Here is a 21,824-nt window from a genome sequence, read left to right on the forward strand (position 1 = left end):
AGCAGCCAACAAACTTAGACACCAGAAGGTCAGGAAGACTGTCAGAGTGAGAAGCAAAACTGCTCAGCTTAGGACTACAATCCACATTTTTATTCGATTTTTGAATTTTGATGGCTCTTTTATCTTGCTCTTTCGAGACCAATCTAGTTTTTCCACCTGTTATCCAAAGAAATGTCAGAAACTGTGTATGAACAGCTGTTCTTAGGCATTGTCACAGTTAGCTGTGGGAAGCTGTTTATACAGTTCATATGAAGTCATCTTAGTTTTATATAAAGCCTGGGAAAGTCATCAAATTGTTGAGAGCATCCATAAATGTAAGCTTACACTGGAAACCTTTGTGGTTGGCTGATTGACAGCCCAAACCCTGGAGTCTTCGGTGCAAGCGCATGGTCTGAATAATGATTTTTCTGCCTTAATAGAGTGAGCCTCAACATTCAGTCATATTGAAAATAATGTTTATTGTGAGCAATCAGCCTCACATTCCAGCCGGATGGGAGAGCCAACTCCTTGTTAGCATCCCACCCCAGCTCTCAGCTTCTCAGCTCTCTGGAGTATTAGAGCTTTAGAAGCTTTACTCAATGGAGCCCTTCTTTTATCTGGTTTGTTGACAAGCTACCCACATCCATCACATATGCCAGAATACGCCTACAGAACTCCGACTTCCTCAGACAGCTCAGCATCATTTATAGGCCCAGTGGAAAGGCAGCCTGCCCTGGTTTCTCAGTACCTCTGGGATGGAGGGAAGTGTGTGCTGGATTTATCTTGAGTTGAAAGAAGCAGCTTTTGAGCTTGGGATGATTTGCATCTATGCTGCGGACTGTTGTATCTACTGGTCTAGTATTTATATTCTAGGGAATTCTACTGAAGCATCATCAGCTTAACAAACTATGAATTAAATCAAATTGAATTTTCAGTAACAATATTTTAACACTCAATCGTGAGAAACAGAGGGAGTGCCCACTTGCAGAACTAAAGATCTAGCTGCTGTGTTTAAGATCATTGTCTTAGTGGATGACCCCTGTTGGGTGGGGTAGTTGCTTGTTATGGCAGTTAGTATGTCACTGTGAACACCCAGGATACACAAATGGCAGGGGGGAGTCCTGGCTCTGCCTGTGAGTTACTTTTTTGTTATTACGCATCCCAGGAAACAGCAGATGCTGGATGGCCCGGTGTTGTACATGGGCTTTAGGAGAAAACAGGCAACAGGAGCAGAACCAGTATCTGGGATGCAGGTGATGCAAGTGGCACTTAAAGCATCGTGACCCACACTCATTACCTGGCACCTGCAATGCAATGTAATTACTGTTGTGACATTATTGGGAAGTAAAACATCTGTGTGATAATTTGGTTTCTCACAACTGGATTAATTCACAAGGAAGGAGTAGCTTCTCACTGCACGCATGGTGAGATTGAGATGGGCGTGAGCTGCTGTACTATAGCAAAGCAATCTTTCAGGCTTGTCCGCTCCACACGCCTTCCTCCAAGAACTGAGACAAGAGAAGCATACTTGTTGCCATGGCAGCCTCCAGAGCCATAGGCAACCTAGTCTCTTTCCTTATATATCCCCAGCCTCTGTGTTAATAATAGAAAGCAATTAAGACAATAAGAGGCCATATGAATGCTACAAAAAAACAAAAACAAATGGCAACAAAACCCCAAAAAAGTCAGAGTCCTTACCAAAAATCCAAATCGGCCATCAATTTCCCTTGTGGAAAATGATTTAAGAATGAGTTTTTCCTTAATTTCAAACTGAAACTCATGTTACTGTACTTTATCTTGGACTTCCACCATCAGAGACTTGACTGTGGCTTTACTTTTTTTTTTCTTAAGATTTATTCATTTTTATTGGAAAGGCAGTTTTACAGAGAGCAAGAAAAACTGAAAAAGATCCTTCATACAGTGGATTACTCTCCAAGTGGCTACAATGGCCAGAGCTGAGCAAATCCAAAGCCAGGAGTCAGGAGCTTCTTCCGGGTCTCCCATATGGGGTCCCTGCACCCATATGGGAGACCTAGAAGAGGCTCCTTGCTCCTACCTTCAGACTGGCTCAGCTCCAGCCATTTTGGCCACTTGGAGAGTGAACAAGCAGATGGAACATCTTTCTCTCTGACTTTCCAATAAAATGAATAGATCTTAAAAAAAAAAGTAAAATAGGAAATGGAAGAACATAGATATTCTTGTTACTTCACTGTTCTTTTTAGAGTTGTTTATACTTCTGTAGAACAGTGGTGTTTCTTTTTTCACTTGTTGAATATTATTGTTGTGGCTTTAAGTCTGTGGTTGCGGTGTGGATGAAACCGTGCTTTTTTGCAAATATCAAGAATAAATCAGAAATGAAGCAAAATAGGGGTTTGAGAATCAGGGGGGAAATGCTTTTTTAGCTTAGTATTGCACTTACGAAACACATGAAATATGTGCTCTTTATAGCAATACAATTTTTTTTTTAAGCTCATGAAAAAATATAAATAATTTATATTAGGAAATACGTGTGTGGACTAGAATCTTTTGCATAAAATACGCATATTTTTCCATGTGATTTTTCTGTAGCACCCTTAGTTGTACTCATTTGTCTTGTCATAGAAGAGACCTTTCACAACTGACCAAGCATAAGAAATATTGACAGCCCCAATTTGCCTAACTTCCTAAGTCTTAAACATTTCTGGGCCTTGGTTTCCTCATTTGTCACATGAAAACAAGTTAATGAGTTATCCTGGAAGATTTTCCTTCTCCATACTGCTGTGATTTCTTCAGTGAGATTCAGAGTTCCAATTGCCCTATGTTCTTCAGGAAGTTGTGGAGAAGGCCTCTGGATCTCTGCTTGTTGGCCTGTGTGGGGAGTCATAGGCACGTGGTACACCGTGTCCCCAGGGGAATGCCCTGACCACGGTCTTGGTTCATGGAGACTTCAACCTGACCTGATTGTTGGCCATTCAGGCAAGAGTGATGGGCTGCACCCCAGTTTATCTGCTCTGTCCTTGGACAAGCTGTGCTGCAACCTCCTTGATAAGCAACTCTGATAAGTCAAAAGTAACTCATGGCCTACCTGCCTGTGACCTGAGTCATATCTCTCAGCCTATGTGTTGTATGTAACTCAAAGCCTACCTGCCTGTGACCCGAAGTATGCCTTCCAGCTTTGTGCGCCGAACGTGAACTGTAAGTTGGTTGAATGACCCATAGAGATAGACATGCCTTCTAGCAAATTATAGTATCATTGTTGGGTCGGAGGACTATCGGGAAACACCCTTCTGCCTTCCCCTTTCCTAGTCTGTATAAGTTTGTGCTTGCTTTACAATAAAGGGACATGCTTGATCAGACTGTCTCCGATGGCTCTTGGGACCACAGAATACTGTCACCTCACCCCCCGGTCGTCTCAGGGTACCTGTTGGCAGGAAATTCTCAGAGAGGCAGTGCTTTAACACTCCACTACAGCACTTCTGGTATAGCAGGTTAGTTTAAGATATATCCCCAAGTAACTCTTTTTTATAAAGATTTATTTTTATTATTTTTTTTTTTGGGAAAGGCGGATATACAGAGAGGAGAGACAGAGAGGAAGATCTTCCGTCCGATGATTCACTCCCCAAGTGAGCGCAACGGGCCGATACTATGCCGATCCGAAGCCAGGAGCCGCTTCCGGGTCTCCCACGCGGGTGCAGGGTCCCAAGGCTTTGGGCTGTCCTCGACTGCTTTCCCAGGCCACAGGCAGGGAGCTGGAAGGGAAGTGGGGCTGCCGGGATTAGAACCAGCACCCATATGGGATCCCGGGCGTGCAAGGGGAGGACCTTTAACCACTTGTACCACCGCGCCGGGCCCATCCCCAAGTAACTCTTATGCACAATTAGTTCCGAGAAGACAAATGAAGCATACATGAGTTCAGACATTACAGAAGCACCTCTGCACCCAGGCGGCAGTTGATCTTTGTTCTTGAGGTCTCTTGCTTTTCCAAACTTCTCTGGTTTTGTGAGAAAACAGGGGAAAAGTTCACCTGAGTGTTGATACTGACTATCTAGCAACATTTGTCCATGTCATGTGATTAAACAGGCTCAGGTGACATCTCTGTACAATACAGAGCACAATGGGAACCCCAAGAGTGCAGGAATGCAGCACTCATGCAGAACTAGTTGAAATTCCAAGTTGGAAGACACTCAGGGATTGGGTGACTTTGGAGAAGATAGTCATTCAATGAAATTAATTACTAATGATTGAGTCAAGCCCTGCTCTGCACTGAATCCCAAGTATTTAAGTAGGTGGTTTCCTTAGCCCGATGAAACCAGGTAAACAACACACATAATTCCCAATGAAATAGTGAATAATCATTTCACCTGGAAATGTCTATTTTAGGTAGATAAGTAACCCATCTATACAATGTGGTGAAAGAAAATGTTAAAACACAAAATGAAGAGATACACAAGTGTCATCTTATTTAAATTGGAAATCCATCTGTTGCTCTCTGAGAAAACTACATTGAAGCTGTGACTGACAGAGGGTGGATCAGGACCCAGTACAGTAGCCTAGTGGCTAAAATCCTAGCCTTGCATGTGCTGGGATCAGATACAGGCACTGGATGGAGACTTGGCTGCTCCACTCCCCATCCAGCTCCCTGTTTGTGGCCTGGGAAAGCAGTCGACGATGGCCCAAAGCCTTGGGAAACTGGCACCCACGTGGGAGACCCGGAAGAAGATCCTGACTCTAGGCTTCGGCCATTGTGGCCACTTGGGGAGTAAACCAGTGGATGGAAGATCTTTCTCTCTGTGTCTCCTTCTCTGTGTAAATCTGATTTTCTAATAAAAATAAATAAATCTTAAAAGAAAGGGGAACTGTGAAAGGCAAATTGTGAAGTTGACCTAGAGGTTATAGAAGATATTCCTGAAGACAAAAATAAATGCACATATTGGCATGGTGTTGGGAAATGATCCTGATGGGACTTATTGATGAATTCCTTGAGGATGGTAAAGGATAAAGCAGTCTCTGTCAAGGCTTCTCAAGTTCAGTGTGGCACGTGAAAGTGTTTATTGAAAAAAAAGAACAGCACAGGAACAACCCAAGTGCAGTTCGAAGGGAGAAATTGACTCAGAGATTTGCCTGGGTTGTATTCAGTTTGAGCTACTTGTAGCATATGCAATTTGAGATAGCATTCTGGCAATTATACATACTTACTTCTTTAGAGCACAGAAGAAACATTTGGTGAGAGACAAAAAATATTAAACATTACATAAATCTAATAAATATTAAAATATTAAATGAATATTAAATAAATTTTAAATAAATTAAAATCTTTAAATAAATTAAACTATTTAATAAATTTGGTCTGGTATGGTAGCCTAGCAGCTAAAGTCCTCAACTTGCGCATGCCGGGATCCCATATGGGTGCCAATTCTAATCCCGGCAGCTCCACTTCCCATCCAATTCCCTGCTTGTGGCCTGGGAAAGCAGTGGAGGCAGCCGAAAGCCTTGGGATCTTGAACCAGTGTGGGAGACCCAGAAGAGCTCCTGGCCCCTGACTTTGGATTGGCTCAGCTCTGGCCACTGAGGCTACTTGGGGAGTCAATCATCGGATGTAAGATCTTCCATCCTCTCTGTCTCTCCTCCTCTGTATATCTAACTTTCCAATAAAAAGAAAATAAATCTCTACAACAATTTAAATAGGCTAAAAGCCATTTTTGCAAATTTCAATTTCTCTTCCAATAACTCATAGGAATATCCCCCAGCTGTGTCTGTGCGGTTAACTCTGCTGTACAAGACTGCGTACATGACATGACAGGAAATGGAGAGACGCTAATGATGATGGCAGCATTCCCCATGGCAATAGCTATAAGAAATATGAAGAACACCATGTGTCTTTCCAAGAAAGCATTCCACCAATTATAATTTATCATGGACCTGGCAAAATGGCTCAATGGGTAAACCTTCAACTTGCATGCGCTGGGATCCCATATGGGCATTGGTTCATATCCTGGCAGCTCCACTTCCCACCCAGCTCCCTGTTTGTGGCCTGGAAAACGTTTGAGGATTGCCAAAACCTTTGTGACCCTGCACCCGCCAAGGAGCTGCTGAAACAAAGTACAGACAATATGGAACATGTTGAGCAAAGAGAAACAAGCTCTCTTCATCTCACATATTCTGACCGTGCTGGCTTCCTGGGCACAAAACAAACACATCAGCTGCCTGACTCCTGCTGACCTGTGTCCTAGTCTTCTGCTGCCTGCCACCCAAGTGACCATCCCCACTGTGAGATTCAGGCGAGGAAGATGACGCTGTCTGACATTTGCTGACTTAACTTCCCCTCACTCTTTCTCTTACCCCCTTTATAAAGATGGATTTTATTGCCATAGTGTCACTGCTTTGAGGTCTCTCTGCTCCAACATGGTGCAACCAATTCTCAGAGCTCTTCCACTGCATAGTCTGTTCCATGATGGAACCATCCTACCTTGGCAGGGACCAGTTTGAGTGGAGTCAGGGAGGCAGGCATCAACCAAACCAGTGCATGTTAAGTGATGAAGGAAATGCAATCACAGAAGAGAACTTGAAACAAGTGCAGTACTGACCGAAGGTTGTGTCTCTAGAGCACTGCTTGGTGCTTGCTGTATCTGACATGTTTAACATTCATTGGCAACTGAATGAATGATGAATGTGCGAACAAATCAATATGACATTTTTCCCAAAATGGCAAATTGTCTACCTGAAGAAATGATACGCATTTATAAGTTTTCTACCAATCTTTAGCAATATTTAGCAAATGGAATTAGCAGGCCAAGACCAGCTATTTTCTTTATAATCTGTGATTGTAGGAATTAAGCATATTGTAATATTGTCTTGATTAACGTTTGGTTGAATATTTTTGGAGTATCTCTTAGAAAATGAAGTTAGAAACTAAGTGTGCTTTCATGCATTTTGAAATCCATGCACAGAATTTTCATCATATACATTTCCTGGGAATCTCTCCTGGGGCCGGAATATTTTCCTTATTGTTATTATGGTTGCTAGCACATAGAATGAAATTTTACCTTTACAGGAGCCACACAATAAAAATAAAATAGTAAGACAATTCTGGCAGGGAGGATTGAGTCCAAAGGACACACAGACCATGGATTTTAGATCCAAACAGAGTGTTCTCCCCGGCCCCCAAAGAATAGAACCCCAAAGCACCAACGAAGGGACTTGGCACTGCAGGGTTCTAAGCATGGGGCTCCTGACACGAGGAGAGTATGGGACCAAGGAACAAGCGTTTTGCTTCAGCATGCAAGCTTCCTGTTTTATTTTAAAAAGAAACAGCATTGCACTGGCCTGGCTATATGTTGTCAAAGGAGAGGGTCTAGGAGGTTTTGGATGCCAACAGGGAATCTATGCCTGTTTTGGTGCCCTGTGCCTCCAGATCCAGGGAAGGAAGCAGCAAGCAGTCCTTTTCTGGTCTAGTGCTTTGCTAATATCTATGTTTTTAAAAACACTTTTTTTTTTCCAGATGTGCTTTTACCAATAAACACAGGCATTTTATCAGTGAATTTCTGTGCACAACCTTGTTTTTAACAGCTACTCTATGCTCATAATGTACTTGGAGAACTTCGTAACATTCATTTTTTTTTTTTTTAGGGTGGTAGTCTCTGTTCCCAGAAATTACAATCTAGTGTCTGTGGGATGAAAGTAGGGAATTGTTACATGTTCAGGGAATTCCTCGTTCTCTTGCAGGTGATCTCTCTGAGGAAACTGATGGATTACCTATTCCACAATTCTGCAGTCGCACCCAGGAACCCCAGGAACTGGTTTAGGTGATAATGTCAGTGATCAAGTGCGATCATCGACTAGTAGTCCTTGGGTTTTAGCACAGAAATACCACACATTCATTGCTTAAGGCAGACATTATTACATAATTATAATATTGCATAAGTCAGAGGTTATTATATAAGATTAGAATTCAGTGCAGGAGAGTGAATTACGGGGATGGAAGACTCCTTGCGGAATGTTGGTCTGGTTCTGCTGTAATCCCAGTGCTGCCCATGTTTTCGACTTTCCTGTGTAGGCATCAGCGCTCCACTTTGACATTCAGCAGAAAGAAACCACAGATAAAGGATGGGAAGGTATGATTCCAAGATGGAAATACTTTGTAAGTTATAGTTTGAAATGTTCTTTCCAGAAGAGGAGCTGTCGTCTGTTCTCTTAGGAGATTCGATGTTATCTCATCCCACATCTAAAAAAGAACTAAACTTAAGGTCCTCTTTCTTCTGAAGGACACAATGTTGTTCCAATGGCGAAAGCTCTTAACTTAGATTCTTACTGAGTCTTCATCACGTTTTCACATTCAAGATCTTCAGATTTAAACAGACTTTTTCAAGCCTGTTTCTGAATTGATTAGCACACATATATGATATTTAAAACCAAGAAATAAAATCTAGAAACATGTATTTAAAACTTAGAAATAAGATCGGCATCACTTTCAACGGGGTAAGCTGACATTCTGCATTTAGTGCCACACACACACAGGGCTGTGTCATTGCTATGTGGGGTACTCACTGTAGGAGCATCCATAGACCTCGACCCTCATGCCAATCTTCCCACTTGGGTTCCACTGCAAGGGCACAAAGCGAACGAAGCGGGCTTTCACAGAGTGTTGGAGCTTGTGGTGCACCACGGTGTCAGCATTCACGTTGCCCGCAAAGACCTGCAGAAAGAAAGAGGGCGGCTGAGCTCTGGGGGGCAACAATGCACAGCAATGGAAATCCCATCTGCCACATCAAAATGATTCCAAATAAAAATGTGTCTTGGGTGAACATTTGCTTTTTTGTTTTCAGAAGTACTATACAATATTCTTAAGACATTCCTCATCTCACTCTTAAATTGTATGTGTAAGACAATCCTAAGCTGTCAAAAGGCAAACCACTTCAAAGTTCATAAAAACTTATAACAAAGTTCTGATGTATCTAATATCCAAAGCTGCTGTGAAATGAAAGAAAACTGACATCTGCTCTAACTAAGAGAAGCAATTCTTAACACAATTGAGGCCAGTTACTGAGCTGAACACTTTTTTATCATTACCAGATTTCACACATCAAAAAGGAAAAGAACAAACAAAATCACTGAATGGTAGCTTGAGAAACAACGGAGGCAAGAAGCCTCTGAACCATTCCATTTGTTAATGATTGTTCTGAGGTTCAGTTCCAAGGCTGGCCTGTTTCAAAGCCTGTGGTGTTTCCACAGTCTTGCACTGTTCTACTGTCCCACGGTTCGTTGGCACAAGAGGCAGACAACACAACCCAGACAGGAACACGTTTACGCATTCTCTTGAGAGACTTAAGCAAAAGAACGCAAGAACAGAGCAATCTGCTCCACAGACGTTTTATCTTAAAGCTTTCACTTTGATGAATGACTACTCCGGGACATTTTTCTTGCCGATGAAATCTTAAGGGTCACACATCATCTTTGCTTTCTGTTAGATTGGAGTAACACATTTAGACCTTAAGATTTACCATTAAGATTGGAACACTTGCCAGCAATAAAAAAGAACAAAGCGTTGATATGTACAACAACAGATCACGCTGAGCAAAGACGTTGTATATCTAAATGACACACTATATTAGCTCACATCTTGAAAGTTCCAAGAGTTATTAAGCTCTGATGACCAAAACCAGTTCACTATCAGTTTTAGCATTGTCAGGTAGTCTATATTGTTTTCATGTTTCGATGAGAAACCTTGGTTTTAGAGAAGTTAAGTGAGATCCCAAAATGTAAATCAAGTCACCATTAAAAAAAATCTACCAGAAACTGGGACAAGATTGCAGAAATTCTGATTAAAGTCCAGTCACTCCTCAGCTTCATTCTTGTTCTCATATCCATATATGTAATTGATGTCCGGTTTCATATTTTTTGTTTTCACTAAGATGCATATGCACATGAATGATCACACACACACACACACACACACACACACACACACACGATCTCTTTCAATTTGCAATTCATCCAGCAATTGTGCGGTCAGTTAATTTGGTGTCATCATGTCACAGCGGGTGACCTGAGGCTCACATAACGAATGGCATGGACACTCACATAATCAGGTCCTGGTCCATGTCCAATCTGAATGATATCACATACACCAATTCTCAGAAGTCTGTTGTCTCCCTCCCCCAGCTCAAAGCAGCAAAACACAGAATTTGGAACAGGCTCGCATAACTTTAATGAAATAAAGAATACCATGACTATCACCGTTAAGTACCATGTTTCTGATCCTTAACAGTGAGGCTCAGGACAGCAGTTGGCCTTACCCTACAGTTAAAGAACTTGACAGTCAGAGAAGCACAAGTCTCATAGGATTCACAGAGCCGGCGATATCTGCTCTTTACAAACACCTCCAACTCCTGTATTCGTCTTGCACAACGTGTGCACCACATTTGCCCCACAGGGCTAAAAGACAGTTGCTGCTTGGGTAAGGGATCACAGGAAGGCTTTATTCAAGATTAATAGTGTGCAAGGATAAACTTTCGCTTCCCCTGCTTTCCCTCTAACAATCGTTTCTCGACATTCAACACCATTTGTTTCATGGATGGATGAATCTGTGGTTGTGCAATGAAGCTATTTGGGGTCTTCCCTCAGTCTCAATGGCTGTGAATGTGAGCTCTGTGGCTACAATGAGCATGTGCTGCACACAGTGAATAGGTCTGGGGTAGGCTTCCTAAAGTAATTCATTATGATTCAATGATGCTTCCATATTCATCCCACCTACACAGGTGACTTTGGCCATATACTTACAAGTATTTGGGTACCAACTGGCAGGTAATTTTTGTCGCTGCAATTTATGGAGAAATACCAGACGTACTAACCAAATTCCAACTCAGCAATGTCAACAGGATTATCAAGAACTCTCAGACTAGCATTGTTCCAAGCCTGTTGCTCCACTAACTGCCTCCTACTGTCTAGAGCCCATGTGAAGAGAAGCAGGACAAGAGGGAGATTGATGACCACTGAGTGTTGATTCTAGCATCCCTGTTGATTTGTTTCACGATCCTCAGCAATGTGCTTGGACTAGAATTCCTTTGATGTTGGATATTAAATCTGGTTTTAAAATCTTTCCCAGTGCACAGATTCAGGCTAGATTTTTTTTTAAGTGTATGGAAAAGGATTACCATGGCACCCAAACTAAACTGGCAAAGCAGTTTCAAAATCAGGGAATTTGCAGTTTTCATGTTGCTCACACTGTCATTGGAAAATTACTGAATGGCTGAGCGAAAGAGCAATGAAAACAGCATGAATAAATCTTTTGAATCCCATTTTATTCATTAAAAGAATGACAAAATAACACACTAAGGGAACTCTTGAACCTTAAATCTGATCTGTGCACAAGTAACATAATACTTAGTTCGATTTTACTAATATGTCACACATTTGCAGAGTCAGTGTTTGGAAAGTCATGTTCCAACATGGCAATCCATATGAAAATATCTTTGTGGGCCTGGCACGGCAGCCTAGCGGCTAACATGCTCACCTTGCACCCACCAAGACCCCATGTAGGCTTTGGATCTAACCCCGCCAGCTCCACTTCCCAACCAGTCGAAGATGGCCCAAAGCCATGGGATCCTGCAACTGTGTGGGAGACCCAGAAAAGTTTCCGGGCTTCTGGCTTTGGATTGGCTCAGCTCTGTCTGTTGTACCTGCTTGAGGAATGAATCAATGGATGGAAGATATTCCTTTCTGCTTCTGCTTCTCTCTGTATATCTGACTTTCCAATAAAAATAATTTAAGAAGACAACAAGAAAATATCTTTGCTTTACAGTGTACTCCGAAGTAGCAGCCTTTTACTACTCTTAGGCTGCAAGCAAAACACTTGCTAACCATACTTAAATTTTCCAAATGATGTTCTAAGTGCTCTTTCCTAAAAGGAAAGGCTAGCAGCCCAGAGCTAATTACAAATGCATGGCTTTTTAATTGACAAGACATTTAGTAAATAGTAATTAACATGCCAACCACAGAGTTACAACTAAGATTGATAAACCCATGCGGTCTTCATTGTTCTAAACAGATGTTCTGGGCTAAAAGAAAAAAAGCTTTCTAGACAGGCACCTACAGACGCAAAACAAGAGAGAGGCAGGAGTTAGGTACTGGCCACTCAGGGAAACTGAGAGATGTTCTGAAAAGATGGGAGTTAAGGACACAAAATTAGCATGAACTCCCTGAGTTCTTTTTACTATATTCCCTTTTTTTGTGCTACCGTGTCCATTACGTCCTTCTGACTGACCATCAGTCACATGTGCTTCTCAAAGTATGGGAACAGTTGTTCAATTACATTAAGAGACACTAAGAAAATTGAAGAAGCTAGATGTTTTCTGCTTTTGTGATTTCTGCCTTACTTGCTTGGCTGGGGGCTGTGTGGATTCCAGGCCTGATAGTCTACGTGACACCTGGCAGGACACCTGGCAGGTCATGTAGGCACAGCACTCCTCCGGAAGGAAGTACATAACAGGTAACTTACAGACAACAGACTCGAATCAACATGAGATAAGTGTTGTGGCCACTTGGGGACTAAACCAGAGAATGGAAGATCTGTGTATCTGTCTCTCCTTCTCTCTGTAAACCTGCCTTTCCAATAAAAATAAATAATTCTTTTAAAAACATTAACGCTTAAGAGCATCACAAAAGATCGAGCTGAGGTTATTCTAAACAGAACTTGAAGAAATCTCAAATTACCGAGCTACTGACAACTTGGAAAGAAATCTCTGATTCAAGTTGCTCAAAATCTTAACTAAACCAGTAAGCTCTTACTGTGTATACTAGCCATTATCTTTTAGAAGACAATTATTAACGATGAGCTGATTATTGATAAAATGCATTACCAAACAATAAAGAAAAAATAGGCATCTACTCAGAGTCAAACATAAATAAGCTTTTGAATCTCACTGCCTAGGAAGCAAATCTAGATCGCTAATTATTCTTGAGGGCCTTATCAATGTCAGAATAAATATCTACTAAGATGAGAGCAAGCTCCTAGACTGTTGTTGCTGAGCTTTTCTGGAGTTCTGGATATATATAATATATAATATGTAATATATATCATATAATATAGATATTATATTGTATATAATATAGTATATATATCTATGTATAATATATATTATATATCATATATGTGATATAATATATATTATATATCATATATATACATAGCATTATATAATATATAATGATATTATATATAATATATAATATGATGTTATATATGATATATAATATATATAGCATGTAGTATAATATATATTATATAATATGCAACATATATATAAGTATATAATATATATTATATATAAGTATATATAATATACAATATATAAAAGTATATATAATATATGTGTATCTATATGTATTACATATATATATATATATATATATATGCTCTGAAAGGTTTGTGCTTTCATCTTTGTACTGACAGTTCCAACACCAACATGCTTGGCAGTCCTGCCATTTGGTGCAAGCCAGAAAAAAAAATTGACTTTTCCTCTTAGCTAATCAGGCTTTTCCCTCAGCACCACAGAAAAAAGAAACAAGTGCCTCTGAAGAATAAATAGAAGTATCTTCCAACTCCATCTTCAAGGAAATAGAGAAAGGGATTATCAGAGTGGACAGGAAGCCTTGCACATCTGCTCCAGGACCTGGAGATGAAGGGAGGTATTGCAGTATCACAGTATTGAGGCTTAGCTTCCAGCTTATATGCTAACTTATCTGCCCATGATCTGATGCATAGCCCCCAACTGTGCATGCAGAATGTGACCTGTGACTTGGTTGTATGGTCTAGAGAGATAGAAATGACTTCTAGCCAGTTATAACGTCATTGGGTGTGTGTGTGTGTGGGGGGGGACTGGAACCGCCCTTCTGCTTTCTCCTTTTCCTAGTCTATATAACTCTGTACTCATTTTACAATAAACACACATGCTCCATCAGACTGCTCCCCATGGTGGTTCTTGCTGCTGAAGAACACCACTGCCTCACCTCCTTGGTGGTCTTGGGTCCTGCCAACAGGAAACCCCCCAAGACCTTTCTATATATCACCAACCAACAAATCAAACACATAAGCTCCTGATTTTTATTGATCTACAAATTCATATATTAAATTAGTATGCAATATATTCAGGGTGGGAAAGCCTTCTTTTCCTGTCAAGATTATTTATAATATCATTCTATTTTTAGAAGTATTTCTTTAATTTTATTGCAAAGTCAGATATACAGAGGAGGAGAGACAGAGAGGAAGAGCTTCTGTCTGATGATTTACTCCCCAAGTGACTGCAACGGCTGGTGCTGTGTCTATCTGAAGCCAGGAGCCAGGAACTACCCCCAGGTCTCCCACATGGCTTCAGGGTCCCAAGGCTTTGGGCCGGCCTCCTTGACTGCTTTCCCAGGCCACAAGCATGGAGCTGGATAGGAAGTGGAGGTGCCGGTATTAGAACAGAGCCCATATGGGATCCTGGTGCATTCAAGACGAGGACTTCAGCTGCTAGGCCATGGGGCCGGACCCTATAATGCCATTCTTAATCATTGTTTACACTCTGGGAGAACAGTGATTTGTGGATGAAATTGATTATGTTGATGAAAATTTAAAAAAAAAGAAAAGGACTTAACGCAGAGAGGGTTGAAGGAAAAAGGGAGGCAGAGAATTATAGTTATTTTCTTAGAACTCTATATACTTATGGGATACATAAAGTCTGTTCTCAATATATTAATATTTTTAATTATAAACTTAAATATTACTTAGCTATAGATTTATTAAATTTGTAATCCATCTGTAGATATCTTGGCAGGGCCAGATAAAACTATTTCGAAGGACTTAGAGCTTGCTGGCTGAATGATCCCTTTCAAGGAAGGAACATTCATGAATAATATGAATTCATAGACAATTGATTTTGTTGCAAAATAACTTAGATAACTATGCGCACCTTTCATACAACATACATTTTGAAGGCTATTCCTATTTGTACATGTTGATTTGTTCAGCCTCATCTCCCATCCACCACGCTACAAGTTTCATGAGCACACAGTCTTCTGGAAGCACAAGCACCAGAGTACAGTTGACGCATAAAATGTCTACAAAAATTTGGGAGTGATATATGGCCTTTGTTTCCCTATTACTCATTGTGACATCCTGTATTTGTGTGTGCAAATGAAATACCTTGAGGGAGAAGTTCCTGTTCACAGAATCTGTTGAGGCTGAGAATATTAAGAAATTTTCCAAAGGGCCCAGTGGCGTGGCTTAGCAGCTAAAGTCCTCCGCTTGAACGTGCCAGGATCCCATATGAGTACCAGTTCTAATCCCAGCAGCTCCACTCCCCATCCAGCTCCCTGCCTGTGACCTGGGAAAGCAGTTGAGGACGGCCCAAAGCCTTGGGACTCTGCACTCGTGTGGGAGACCTGGAGGAAGTTTCTGTCTCCTGGCTCTGGATAGGCATAGCATCGGCTGTTGCGCTCACTTGGGGAGTGAATCATCGGACGGGAGATCTTGCTCAATGTCTCTCCTCCTCTCTGTAGATCTGACTTTCCAATAAATAAATAAATGTTAAAAAAAAAGAAATTTTCTTAATGAGCAATGATTCAAATGCAAAAATAGCATAATATTAGAGCGTAGAGTTGCTTTTAGCATCTGGTTTCTACTCTGGGGCTCTTAATTCCCAGGCTACAGTGCTTCAAAGATGCCAATGTCCCCAGTAGTCAGGGATCCCCAGACCCAGAGCTACAAGCCACCTGAAGCACAGGTAACCGAGTGAGTTAACAGGGCTGAGGCGAGGTACAGCCCGGTGCCAAGTGAGCATCCCTTCACAGAGTACCTGCCTTCAAATTCTGAATCTACTTTCTATTTCAACTTTGACAATTGCTGCGGTACTTGGGATATGCCACTCATGCGTGAGACTCAACGTGAATTCCAGGCTCCTGGCATGACTCAGATGCGGTTTTTACAAGTATTTAGCGGAGGTGATCAACAAATGGAAGGTCTCTCTAAGCATGTTATCTCTCTCTCTCTCTTCATCTCTCTAGATTAAAATACAATTAAAAAATATAAAAAGGTTGAAGAGCATATGATTGACACAGTGGAAGTCACTGCTTGGCGCACTCACATCCCATAATGGACAGCCTGGTTGGATTCCAAGCTGCTCTGCTTCTGATCCAGCTTCCTGCTAATGTGTACTTTGGGAGGCAGTGATGATGCCACAGTACTTGCATCTCTGCTTCTCTCTGGGACCTAGATGATGCACCTGGCTCCTGTCCTTGTGCTGTAACAGGAGGCTTGGTGTTACAGGCATTTGGAGAGGAAATTAGCAAATGTAAGATCCTTCTCCACCCATACTTCCACCACTCCCCGTCTGTCACTCTTTCAAGTACCAGGGAAATAAATAAAGGCATACTGGTAAAATCCAGTGGACAACATATGTTATCTATGTTTTTTCCTTCATAACATTCTGCTGTTACCCAGATGTACTAGTTAACTCCACGGTTTCTCCCACTGACTGTGTAGTCTGGCTCCTGCTGTTCTTTATATTTCATCAGTCAGTTGACAGGCTTAGCCTTGTCCTGATTTTGTGAGGACAAATTGACACATAAGGGCTCTTAGGAGAGCTTCATGCTTAATTTCTCCATAGATCACTTCAGTCTCACATCCAGATAGTGATGTCCACAGAAACAGATAAGCCCAAATCACCTGCCGGTATTTTCCAATGGTAATTGAACCTTATGGAGGAGATAGCTAATTCTCACAAGGGACAGACCGATGAACACAGGCAACATGTATTTTCTTGGCTTTTCATTCATTTTGCTGAGATTGGGATCTCAAACTCATTCTCTGCAGAGAAGAGTTCAATTTAGTACCAACCTTTGTGACTAAAGCAGGGAATTGACCAAATCCATCATGATGCTCTCTTCAATTTCAATTCTTAGCTGACTTTTTTCCCCTCTTAAAGTTGCCATCAACTTAAGTAACTCTCCTTCCTTGGGAAAAACGGCATTTACATTTTTAGGTGGCCAGCTGAAGCAACGTATGAGGGAAGAAAAGAACATAGGACACTATGTCTGACAGTAGCATGCCTACCAATTACGGATGCATCTGTGTATTTGCTCTAAGTCCCCTGGTGTGTCTGAGAAAATGAACACATAAACAAATGCCTCGGCCTCTCATTCATGTCCTTCTGTCTCCACCATCAACATCGTCATCCTCTTCCTGGATTATTGCAACAATCTCCAATCTTTCTACTCCCCTTGCCAGGAGGAAGGGAAAGATTTTGATCCTGAAGATCAAGTTCAAATTTCTTAGGATGACTTGGAAAGCACCAGGTACTGCTTCTCATGCCACCAGAAGGAAACTGCTGTGTTCTTCATTAAACTTGTCATTTAAACGGGTGACACTGCCCTTGTTAACCCTCACTGTCTCTTCTGTCACAGACATTGTGTTATTCTACTCTCTGAACTAGAGGCTGCACTTTGTAAATAAGACACACTGATTCAGTTCACACTTTGAGATGCTGCAGGTTCAAAACACATGGATCTGCTGAAGTCTCCATGTCTATGTTGCAACATGATGGACAACCTCTTAGATAGCAGGACAAGAAAGGATTCTAAAGTCAACTCTAAAGGTCAGGTTGTTCTTTTGCACAATAATTTCAGAAATGCCTACCAAAACAGTCACATACAAGCTGTTAGTCCCTTCCAAGAGCAATGACCCCTGTGATCTAAACATTCCCATCAGACATTACCTCTGAAAAAATCAACTACATCTCCATTCCACTGCTAGGAATCAAATTTCCTTTTCTTTTTCTTTCTTTCTTTCTCCCTCCCTTTCTTTCTTTCTTTCTTTCTTTCTTTCTTTCTTTCTTTCTTTCTTTCTTTCTTTCTTTCTTTCTTTCTTTCTTTCTTTCTTTCTTTCTTTCTCTCTCTCTCTCTCTTTCTTTCTTTCTTTCTTTCTTTCTCTCTTTCTTTCTTTCTTTCTTTCTCTCTTTCTCTCTCTCTCTCTCTCTCACTTTCTTTCTCTGTTTCTTTCTCTCTTTATATTAGTTTCTTTGGCAGCTGTAGGTATAGCTTGAGAAAGAGTAACAACGATGGGGATCTATTGAATCACCCCAAACATCCGCTGGGAAGTCATGAGTCAGGCACTTCACCCTGTTCTCCCATGAGGATTGCAGTAGCTCAGGTACCTACATATTCTGTTATGTTCCCAGGTGCTTTTACAGGAAGCTGGAGTGGCGATGAACATGATGAAACTAGAACCTGTATTCCAATATGGAGTGCTGAAGTAATAAGTGGTAACTTAACCTATTACATTATGATGCTCACTTCAGGACTGTCTTTTAACATGTGGCTGCTTAAAGGAGATACTCAAACTACCGATAAGACAAATGAACTACTTATTGGTAAAATGGCTGAGTATATGCATTTACAATGGTGGCTTCCTCTTCTAAAAGACAAATACTTAAGGATTTAATGTCATCCTCACTCATTTTGCATCCTTCAAACCTGCACAAACTACCAGATATAGAATTTGGACAATAAAGGCTCTGATAAACTCAGTGGAACTGGGAGTAAACCACACAACAAAAATGTGAAAGGACATTATTAAAGGTAATTTTTGGTTTCTAATTTTTCATCCCAGAAAACTATAAACTTGGCATTTTCAGTAGCTGTTATAATAAAGCGATTTTCTTTTTTTTTTTTTTTAAAAAAAGGACAAATTTGCAGGTGCATGATGATATTTCACCATGGCCTCTGAAAAGACTGGATTTTTCATTGTTCATTTTCCTCTGCATCCTGGATCCTCTTGAGAAATATCAATGGATCAATATAGGTGCCATTCCCTGACCTGGCTTAAGCACTTCCCACATAGCTCCATGATTGTAGCATGGGAAAGCATTAGAGGATGGCTCAAAGCCTTGGGACCCTGCACCCATGTGGGAGACCCAGTACAAGCTCCTGGCTTCAGATCATCTCAGCTCTGGCCATTATGGCCACTTGGGAAGCAAACCAGCAGAGAGAATATATTTCTGTCTGTGTTTCCTGTAGACTGTAGACTAATTAAAAAAAATAAAATACATCATTTCAAAAAGTGTTTTTATATTCTTAAGTGTGAAAAATGTACATTTGATCTGTAGAAACAAGATCCAAGACTTCAGTGTACCCTTGATTTTGACAGAGTAGAGCCAGGGCGGAGTTGTGTTGGCCACGGTGAAGCTGAGGACAATGGGATATGAGCTGAACTGGGTGACGCTGTATTAGCGCCATCATGAGCCCGGGGTGCAAGAAGTAGTATTCTATTCCCATTGAATCCAGACCTGACAGTAAACTGGAGCAAGTCAGCCCCAACAGACTTGGACCATCGGAAGGGCCAGTGAATGGGTACCTGAGCCAGAGCCTCCAGGCTGATACAGAGATTCCTAGTAGCACAGCACAATTCAACAATCTTCCACTGTGTCACATAATACAATGTTATTAAAAAAAGAAAAAAAAATCTTCCAGAGGTGAGACATCTTTAATCCATTATAATCAGTCTGAATGGTTTCTATCCTCTGATCCCTTTGTCCTCATTTGTAAGCCTTCCTGCCTCCAAACCATGCCAGGTGTATGGGGAAGCTAACAGAAATGGCTATGTCTTTTCTTCAGAAGATCCTGGCAGGTGGATTTTGACACAGGTAAAAGCATGAGAGTCCTGTCTGAAGGGACAAGCAGCAGCTAGGACGTACTCTGAAGAACGTGCAAGCATTTCACAGGGGCTCCAGGTAATGCATATAGATCAGAGAAGTAACAGAAAGGAAAGGCATCATGGCTAAAGGCCTCTGGGAACAACGAAAAATGTGACACTTGGAGACACCACACATCCCATTATACAAAAAATAAGCATTCCAAGCTATGGAAAACTGTGTTTGACAATGTTCTCCCATTCTTAGTTGTTGAGAAAGTTAACAAAAATGGTTCTGGGTTGAAAAGGAGGAAAGAATAGTATTGAGACACTCTCAGACAGAATAGGCTAAGAAACTTGTAGTAGTTTACTGGGGGGGGGAGGGTCAGTCCTCATCAAACTACAGCTGTGTGCATATCCCCCAAATGAGGGCACTTGAAAAGGTTTGTGGAAAAGTGTCATTAAAAGATAAGTGTACTAGCAGGAGCCTGACCCTGCAGTTCACACGTTGCATGGCATGTCTATACTCTATTCTGACCTACCTCTTTCTGACTCCAACCTCCTGCTAATACCCACCGTGGGAAGAAGCAAACCATGACTCAATTACTTGTTCCTGCAACCCACATAGGATACCTGAATGGAGCTCCCCTTTCCTTTCAAGCATTTGGAAATTGAACCAGAAAACAGGACACCTCTATCTGTATCTCTCTGTCTGTTTTTTGAATAAATCACATAAATAACTAAAAAATTTTAAAAGTCGGGCCCGGCGCGATGGCGCAGTGGTTAAGGTCCTCGCCTTGCGCCCCTGGGATCCCATATGGGCGCCGGTTCTATCCCAGCAGCCCCGCTTCCCTTCCAGCTCCCTGCTTGTGGCCCGGTAGAGCAGTCGAGGACAGCCCAAAGCTTTGGGACCCTGCATCCGCGTGGGAGACCCGGAAGAGGCTCCTGGCTTGAGATGCATAGCAGACTGTTGCGCTCACTTGGGGAGTGAATCATCGGATGGAAGATCTTCCTCTCTGTCTCTCCTCTCTGTATATCTGCCTTTCCAATGAAAAAATAATAAAAATAAATCTTTAAAAAAATTTTAAAAGTCAAGTTTATTTCAGTGTGAAACATATTTGAAACCAGGTATACTTTTTAATAATGTACATTTTCCACGACAATGTTCAGGAGCTTATGTGTAAATCAATTTCAATGTCTTTGTTGGTTTTGAAAATTTTAATTAAATATTCTTACTTATTTGAGAGAGAACATACCTAACTGTTGGTTTCCTCCCTAAAAGGATACAGTGACAAGAGCTGGTCCAAACCAGGGATCCAACCCAAGACTCCCACATGAGTGCAAAGCATCCAGCGACTTAAGGCATCGCCACTACCTCCCAGGCTGTGTGTGAGCTTGAAGCCAGGACTGGATGTGCAGCCGGGACTTGAGCCAAGAGGGACAGACCTGCATTGTCAAGGCAAATATCAAATATCTTTTTGTCTTTGTTCTATCTCATCCTTTCTTTTTCTTATTCCATTCTTCCCGTTTTTTTCTTTTAAGAAAGAATAGCAAAATGCAAATCTCACATCACATTTATTCAAATGCATACTTAGAAACAATATCTAAACAAATTATCCTGAATAAGAGATAGGGATTCTGAATGAGATGATAGGGATGCATGAATAAATTGCAACATAGCTTTACTTCTCTGCGATACAATCTCTGTCTTAAAGTCCAATGAGGATGTCAAAATGCATTAGAACTCTGAGTCCATTAAGGAGATTTTGGCTCTGTGAACTTACTCAGTTACTTAGAGATTTCATGTAACTAACCTATCTCTAGAGATTTCTAAAGACAAATGATTTAAAGGATTAGCAATATTTTACTGTTTTCCATTTTAATGGTAATGAAATCTTTTCTTTTCATTATTGCAGGTAATTGCTGAGTATATACCATTTTATCCTGTTTAGATGGTTCGGCCTTTTCCTTGCCTGTTTTTATAGCTCTTCATTCCTGCTGACATTTCTCCACAATAAGCAATCTTGGTTTATAGTAAACTATAATTGGTCATTTAAAAGGTTCCCGTGATAAATATTTTTATGCCTCAATTTAAATATTTTGGGCACAGAAGTCACTTTCCAGTGCCCTTCAGCCACATCCTCACTCAGCACTCACCTTTACTTCTCTCGGTGACATTTGATATTCACTCACTGTGTGGTGCACC

The 21,824-nt window shown here is 41.2% G+C and overlaps 1 protein-coding gene across 2 annotated transcripts in view; it reads right to left on the reverse strand.

The window, feature by feature from the left end:
- The window catches only part of LOC121150345 (contactin-associated protein-like 5), a 544,128-nt gene that overhangs the window by 322,346 nt on the left and 199,958 nt on the right, over positions 1-21,824 (reverse strand). For both annotated transcript variants that reach the window (XM_040971192.1, XM_040971191.1), the window contains exon 4: positions 8,503-8,650. In XM_040971192.1, the coding sequence (XP_040827126.1) occupies positions 8,503-8,650 (148 nt within the window). The remainder of the gene's footprint in view (positions 1-8,502; positions 8,651-21,824) is intronic.

The sequence above is a fragment of the Ochotona curzoniae genome, unplaced genomic scaffold (genome assembly GCF_017591425.1).
Source record: "Ochotona curzoniae isolate NIBS_2020 unplaced genomic scaffold, NIBS_Ocur_1.0 scaffold_4953, whole genome shotgun sequence".
NCBI classification, from domain to species: Eukaryota; Metazoa; Chordata; class Mammalia; order Lagomorpha; family Ochotonidae; genus Ochotona; species Ochotona curzoniae.